This window comes from Passer montanus, unplaced genomic scaffold (assembly GCF_014805655.1).
Source record: "Passer montanus isolate IOZ18808 unplaced genomic scaffold, ASM1480565v1 scaffold831, whole genome shotgun sequence".
Classification (NCBI taxonomy): Eukaryota; Metazoa; Chordata; class Aves; order Passeriformes; family Passeridae; genus Passer; species Passer montanus.
In genome coordinates this window covers 3,793-11,718 of record NW_024373602.1, presented here as the reverse complement: position 1 = coordinate 11,718, position 7,926 = coordinate 3,793, and the positions used below count along the sequence as shown (strand labels likewise).

Genomic DNA, 7,926 nt, shown 5'->3' with positions numbered 1-7,926 from the left:
TTTTATCCCTAAACTCCTTTTTTTCCCTCCCCAATCCCCTTTTTTCCCCCCAAATCACAATTTTTCCCCCTCAAATCCCATTTTTATTCCCCCAAATCCCAATTTTTTTCCCCCAAAATCCCAAAATTTTATCCCTAAATTCCTTTTTTTCCTCCCAAATCCCAACATTTTATCCCTAAATTCCTTTTTTTCCCTCCCCAAACCCCTTTTTTCCTCCCAAATCCCAATTTTTTTTCCCCTCAAATCCCATTTTTATTCTCCTAAATCCCAATTTTCTTCAAATCCCAAAATTTTATCCCTAAACTCCTTTTTTTCCCTCCCCAATCCCCTTTTTTCCCCCAAAATCCCAATTTTTGTCCTGAAATCCCAATTTTTTCCCCCAAAATCCCAATTTTTTCCCCTCAAATCCCAATTTTTTTTCTCCAAATCCCAATTTTTTCCCCAGAAATCCCATTTTTATTCCCCTAAACCCCAATTTTCCCCCTAAACCCCAATTTCCCCACCCTAAATTCCCATTTTTCCCCTCTAAATTCCCATTTTTCCCTTTTTTCCCCAGATTTGTTCCCTGGCAGCTCCAAGAGGAAGCGAAGCCCCTCGGCCGCGCCCCGGGCCCGGAAACGACGGAAGGGGACCCCAAAATCCACCCCAGGGACCCCAAAATCCCACAGAAAAAACCCCAAATCCACCCCTGGCACCCCAAAATCCACCCCAGGAACCCCAAAATCCACCCCAGGGACCCCAAAATCCAAATCCACCCCTTGATCCCAAAAATTCCACCCAAAACCTCCAAAATCCCACAGAAAAAACCCCAAATCCACCCCTGGGACCCCAAAATCCACCCCTGCATCCCAAAAATTCCACCCAAAAACCCAAAAATCCCACACAGGAAACCCAGAATCCCGCCCAGGAACCCCAAAATCCCACCCAGGACCCCCCAAAAACCCCAAATCCCACCCAGGACCCCCCAAAAACCCCAAATCCCACCCAGGACCCCCCAAAAACCCCAAATCCCACCCAGGACCCCCCAAAAACCCCAAATCCCACCCAGGACCCCCCAAAAACCCCAAATCCCACCCAGGACCCCCCAAAAACCCCAAATCCCCCCGTGGGAAGCTCCAGAACCCCCCAAAAATCCCAAATTTTCCTCAGCCAGGACGGGCCCAGAAAAGGAAAAATTGAGAGGGGAAAAATTGGGAATTTGGGACCCGAATTTGGGGTCGCTGGGACGGATTTTGGGGTCCCCAGGAGAATTTTGGGATCCTCCAGAACAAATGTGGGATCCTCAAGGGGAATTTTGGGATTTCCAGGAGAGTTTTGGGGTCCCCCAAAGCCCCCCCCGGTTCCCTTTCCAACTTTTCTGTGCTGGGGTCCCCGAATCCAGGAGAGATCACCCCAAAAAAGGGGAAAAAACCCCAAAAATGGGAAAAAACCCTCAAAAATGGGGGGAAAAATCCCAGAAAATTGGGAAAAAAATCCCAAAAATGGGGGAAAAAATCACAGATAAATTGGGGAAAAAAACCCCAAAAATGGGGAAAAAAATCCCCCAAAAATGGGGGAAAAATCCCCCAAAATGGGGGAAAACCCAGTGGGAATTTCAGGAACTTCCAGGACTCCTCGTGGCCGGAATTCCGGGTTGGAAATTTGGGAATTGTGGCCCCTCCCCCCGGGGAGCTGCAATAAAGTTGGATCCACCCCAGGAACTCGTGTGGCTTTTTTTTTTCCAGGAAAAATCCCATTTTTCTACCCCAAATCCTGATTTTCCCACCCAAAATCTCCTTTTTTCTGTCCCAAATCTCACTTTTCCCACCCCAAGTTTCCCTTTTCCAGCAGAAATCCAAATTTTCCACCCAAAATCCTCCTTTTCCCACCCAAAATCTCCTTTTTCACCCCAAATAATTTTATTTTTCTTACCCAAAATCTCATTTTGCCAGGGAAAATCCCATTTTTCTACCCCAAATTCCCATTTTTGCAGCCAAAATCCTTTAATTTTCCACCACAACCCCTTTTTCATTGCAAAAATTCCATTTTCCCACCCAAAATTTGTGTTTTTCCAGCAAAATCCCTCATTTCCTACCCAAAATTCCCAATTTCCCATCCCAAAATCCCCATTTTCCCACCCAAACTTCCCATTTCCCAGCCCAAAATTCCCATTTTTCAACCAAAATTCCCATTTGTTTCGCCAAAAATCCCAACTTCCCCCCACAAAATCCCAATTTTGCCCCGAATTCCCAATTTCCTCATCCAAAATCCCAATTTCCCCCCACAAATTTTCAATCTTTCCACCCAAAATTCCCATTTCCCCCCCCAAAATTCCCATTTCTCATCCCAAATGCCCAATTTCCTCCTCCAAAATCCCAATTTCCCCCAAAAAATCCCCATTTTTTCCCCCCAAAATTCCCATTTGACCCCCAAAATTCCCATTTTTCCCCCAAAATTCCCATTTTCCCACCCAAAAATTCCCATTTATCACCCAAAATTCCCAATTCCTCCCCAAAATTCCCATTTTTCCCCCCAAAATCCCCATTTTTTCCCAGCTGTGAGCCCAAATCCCGGGATGGGGGCGGTGCCAGAACCCAGAGCTTTATTGAACTGGGATGAACTGGGACCAAACTGGGATCCACTGGGGCCAGACTGGGACCAGACTGGGACCAACTGGGACCAAACTGGGACCAGACTGGGATCCCCTGGCACCAAACTGGGACCAGACTGGGATCCCCTGGCACCGAACTGGGAGCGGCTCAGTTGGTGGAGGGCCTGGGGAGGAGAAAAGGAGTCAGGACAGGTGGGAGGGACCCCCAGGTGTGCCCAGGTGTGCCCCAGGTGTGCGCCCTGGTGTAATCCAGGTGTGCCCAGGTGTGTAACCCCCCCAAGTGAGTTCCCAGGTGTCTGTAAACCCCCCAGGTGTGCCCAGGTACGCACTTGGCCCACTCCACGTTGAGGATGAGGTGGGTGTGACCCCCCCAGGTGTCTGTAACCCCCCCAGGTGTGCCCAGGTGTGCCCCAGGTGAGTTCCCAGGTGTGCCCAGGTACGCACTTGGCCCACTCCACGTTGAGGATGAGGTGGTCGTAGCCGAAGCCGGAGACGCCGGCGATGGCGCGCGCCGCGTCCTCGCGCCGGTGGAAGCTGATGAAGGCGAAGCCCTGCGGGACACCTGCCTCAGCACCCGCCCGGCACACCTGGCACACCTGGCGGCGCCAGGCGGGCCCCGCCCGCCCCAGGGCACCTTGGACTGGCCCGTGGTCTTGTCCTTGGCCAGGTAGATGCGCGAGATGGAGCCGAAGGGGCGGAACAGCTCCTGCAGGTCGGTCTCGCGCGTGTCCTCCGACAGGTTGGTGACGCGGATCGTGGCGTTGTCATCGGCTGCGCGGGCAGGTGAGGGTGGGGCCGGGGCGCAGGTGTGCCCAGGGCCCGCCCGGGTGTGCCCAGGACCCGCCCAGGTGTGCCCAGGTGTGGCCCTGGTATCCCCAGAGCCACCCAGGTGTGCCCAGAGCCCGCCCAGGTGTGGCCAGGTGTGGCCCTGGTATCCCCAGAGCGGGACAGGTGAGACACAGGTGAGACAGGTGAGGATGAGGGACAGGTGAGACAGATTAAACAGGTGAGAAGCAGGAGGGGAAAGGTAAAGGCAAGAGGGACACATGGGGACAGGTGGGGACAGGTGAGATGGGTGGGACAGGTGAGATGGGTGGGACAGGTGAGATAGGTGGGGACAAGTGAGACAGGTAAAGGCAGGAAGGACAGGTGTGGACAAGTGAGACAGGTGGGACAGGTGAGGACAGGTAAAGGCAAAAAGAACAGGTAGACAGGAGGACAGGTGAGGGACAGGTGAGGACAAGGAGGGACAGGTGAGACAGGTGAGACACAGGCAGGAAGGACAGGTGGGACAGGGGTGAACAGGTGAGGGACATGTGAGAGACAGGTGAGCGAGGTGGGGACAGGTGAGGGACAGGTGAGGGACAGCCCCAGCAGATCCTCCTGCATGGGGCCACCACAACAATGATGGGACCACCACAACGGGGCCACCATGGTGACCTTGGGGCCACAAAACCGTACAAAAATGGGAAAAACTCCCAAAAAATGTGGGATTTGGGGTTTGGGGTCCCACCTCCGGGCAGCTTCTCCTTCTCGCCCGTGGACAGCCCCAGCTGCTCCTTCTCCATGGGGCCACAACAACAACAACGGGGCCACCACAATGGGGCCACCACCTCAAAAAACCAGGGTCAAACGAGAAAAAATCCCCAAAATTCCCAAAAAAGCAGGATTTGGGATTTGGGATCTGGGATTTGGGGTCTGGATTTGGGGTCCCACCTCCTGGCAGCTTCTCCTTCTCGCCCGTGGACAGCCCCAGCTGCTCGGCCAGCTCCTTCTGCACGGGGCCACCACAACAATGATGGGGCCACCACAATGGGGCCACCATGGAGACCTTGGGGCCACGTAATCGTACAAAAATGGGAAAAATTCCCCAAAAAAGTGGGATTTGGGATCTGGGGTTTGGGGTCTGGATTTGGGGTCCCACCTCCGGGCAGCTTCTCCTTCTCGCCCGTGGACAGCCCCAGCTGCTCGGCCAGCTCCTTCTGCATGGGCCCCAGCGTGTCCTTGTAGGGGCAGCGCGTGGTCCAGTGGTCGCCCTTGCAGATGCGGCACGAGACGATCTTCTGGCCCTTGAGCTGGAAAAGGAGCCTGAAAATCCCGGGAAATTCGGGATCCTGCCCCGTTGCCATGGCAACGCCCCAATCCCAACCCAGGCCCGGGTCAATCCCGTTTTTCCCAAATAAATCCCAATCCCAATCCTGTTTTCCCCAAATAATTCCCATTTTGCCCATTCCCAATCCCATTTTTCCCATTCCCAAGCCATTTTTCCCAATGCCAATCCCGTTTTTCCCAAATAAATCCCAATCCCATTTTTCCCACTCCCAACCCCATTTTCCCCAAATAATTCCCATTTTTCCCCAAGAATTCCCATTTTTCCCAAACAATTCCCATTTTTCCCACTCCCAATCCTAATTTTCCTAAATAATTCCCTTTTTTCTCATTCCCAATCCCATTTTCCCCAATCCCAATCCCATTTTCCCCAAACATTTCCCAGTTTTCCCCAGTAATTCCCATTTTTCCCCAAAGAATTCCCTTTTTCCCCCATAATCCCCATTCTCCCTCACCTTGCGCCGTGCCACGGCCTTGGAGGCTTTGCGGGTCTCAATCCGGAACGTCCGGATGATCTGGGAGGGGAAAAACTGGGAATGGGGCTGGGAAACCCCAAAAAAACCCAAATTTGGGGTCCAAAAACCCCAAATTCGGGAATTCCTGGAACACTTGATCCCAAAAACCCAAAATTTGGGAATTTCTGGAACACCTGAATCCCAAAAACCCAAAATTTGGGAATTTCTGGGACAACTGAATCCCAAAACCCACAAATTTGGGGTCCTAAAACCCCAAATTTGTGAATTTTTGGAGCACCTGAATCCCAAAAATCCCAAATTTGGGAATTCCTGGAACACCTGAATCCCAAAAACCCCAAATTCGGGAATTCCTGGAGCACCTGAATCCCAAAAACCCCAAATTTGAGGTCCAGAGGTGACAGATTTGGGAATTCCTGGTGCACTTGATCCCAAAAAACCCCAAATGTGGGAATTTTTGGAGCACCTGAACCCCTAAAAAGCCAAATTTGGGGTCCAGAGGTGCCAATTTTGGGGCTCAGGTGCCAATTTTGGGGCCCAGAGGTGCCAATTTTGGGGCTCAGGTGCCAAATTTGAGTTGCCTGCAGCACCTGAACCCCTAAAAAGCCAAATTTGGGGTCCAGAGGTGCCAATTTTGGGGCTCAGGTGCCAAATTTGAGTTGCCTGCAGCACCTGAACCCCTAAAAAGCCAAATTTGGGGTCCAGAGGTGCCAATTTTGGGGCTCAGGTGCCAAATTTGAGTTGCCTGCAGCACCTGAACCCCTAAAAAGCCAAATTTGGGGTCCAGAGGTGCCAATTTTGGGGCTCAGGTGCCAAATTTGAGTTGCCTGCAGCACCTGAACCCCTAAAAAGCCAAATTTGGGGTCCAGAGGTGCCAATTTTGGGGCTCAGGTGCCAAATTTGAGTTGCCTGCAGCACCTGAACCCCTAAAAAGCCAAATTTGGGGTTCAGAGGTGCCAGATTTAAGGCCCAGAGGTGCCAATTTTGAGACTCAGGTGCCAGTTTTGGGTCTCAGAGGTGCCAAATTTGGGGTCCGGAGGTGCCAATTTTGGGACTCAGGTGCCAAATTTGTGACTCAGGTGCCAACGTTGGGGTCCAGAGGTGCCAATTTTGATGTTCAGAAGTGCCAATTTTGGGGCCCAAAGGTGCCAATTTCGAGGTTCAGAAGTGCCAATTTTGGGGCTGAGGTGCCAATTTTGAGGCCCAAAGGTGCCAATATTGACACTCAGGTGCCAGTTTTGGGGCTCCGAGGTGCCCCCCGTGCCCCTCTGTGCCCCCGTGCCCACCTTGACCTTGCGCCCGTCCTCCTCCTCGCGGTACTCGGTGATGGTTTTGATGTTGCCATTGACGACCTCCTTGGGGGATGGGAGGGGCCCTGGGGGCACGGACAGTGACACACAGCTCGACACAGGTGTGTCCCCAATGCCGCCAGGTACGTCCCAGGTACACCCAGATGTCCCCTAGGTGTGTCCCCACTGTCCCCCCAATGTGCCAGGTGTGTCCCCACTGTCCCCAGGTGTGTCCCAGGTGTGTCCCCACTGTCCCCAGGTGTGTCCCAGGTGTGTCCCCACTGTCCCCAGGTGTGTCCCCAGGTGTGTCCCCACGGGTCCCCCCAGGTGTCCCCAGGGGTGTCCCAGGTGTCCCCAGGTGTGTGCCCAGGTGTGTCCCAGGTGTGTCCCCAGCTGTCCCCAGGTGTGTCCCAGGTGTGTCCCCAAACTCACCTGGGCTCACCTGGGCCAGGGAACTCACCTGGGCACAGGTACAGCCTCACCTGGGCCAGGTAACTCACCTGGGCTCACCTGGGCCAGGGAACTCACCTGGGCACAGGTACAGCCTCACCTGGGCCAGGTAACTCACCTGGGCTCACCTGGGCCAGGGAACTCACCTGGGCACAGGTACAGCCTCACCTGGGCCAGGGAACTCACCTGGGCCAGGTACAGCCTCACCTGGGCCAGGTACAGCCTCACCTGGGCCAGGTAAACTCACCTGTGCCAGGAAAACTCAACAGGGCCAGGGAACTCACTGGGCTCACCAGGGCCAGGAAACTCACCTGGGCCAGGTAAACTCACCTGGGCTCAGGTAACTCACCTGGGCCAGGTAAACTCACCTGGGCCAGGTAAACTCACCTGGGCTCACCTGGGCCAGGGAACTCACCTGGGCTCACCTGGGCCAGGGAACTCAGCTGGGCCAGGTACAGCCTCACCTGGGCCAGGGAACCCCGGCCTTGCCCAGCCCTGGAATGGCTCTGTGTCCCCAGGGACATCAGTGACAGGTGCCAAAGGTGCCACAGGTGAGACAGGTGGCACCAATGACAGGTGTGACAGGCGGCATTAATGACAGGTGTGACAGGTATGACAGGTGCCACAGGTGTGACAGGTACCACTAATGACAGGTGTGACAGGTACCACTAATGACAGGTGTGACAGGTACCACAAATGACAGGTGTGACAGGTATCATTAATGACAGGTGTGACAGGTATCACTAGTGACAGGTGTGACAGGTACCACTAATGACAGGTGTGACAGGTACCACAAATGACAGGTGTGACAGGTATGACAGGTACCACAGGTGTGACAGGTACCACTAATGACAGGTGTGACAGGTACCACAAATGACAGGTGTGACAGGTATGACAGGTACCACAGGTGTGACAGGTACCACTAATGACAGGTGTGACAGGTACCACAAATGACAGGTGTGACAGGTATCATTAATGACACAGGTGTGACAGGTACCACTAATGACAGGTGTGA

The 7,926-nt window shown here is 53.5% G+C and overlaps 1 protein-coding gene across 1 annotated transcript in view; it reads right to left on the bottom strand.

The window, feature by feature from the left end:
- Positions 1–2,614: 2,614 nt before the first annotated feature.
- Positions 2,615–7,926, bottom strand: part of LOC120513577 (eukaryotic translation initiation factor 3 subunit G-like) — a 7,585-nt gene continuing 2,273 nt past the window's right edge. The window contains exons 2-7 of the mRNA XM_039733143.1: positions 6,459–6,547; positions 5,129–5,214; positions 4,497–4,678; positions 3,225–3,418; positions 3,035–3,141; positions 2,615–2,754 (exon numbers count right to left, since the gene is read on the bottom strand). Coding sequence (XP_039589077.1) covers positions 2,739–2,754; positions 3,035–3,141; positions 3,225–3,418; positions 4,497–4,678; positions 5,129–5,214; positions 6,459–6,547 — 674 coding nt within the window. The 3' untranslated portion in view covers positions 2,615–2,738. The remainder of the gene's footprint in view (positions 2,755–3,034; positions 3,142–3,224; positions 3,419–4,496; positions 4,679–5,128; positions 5,215–6,458; positions 6,548–7,926) is intronic.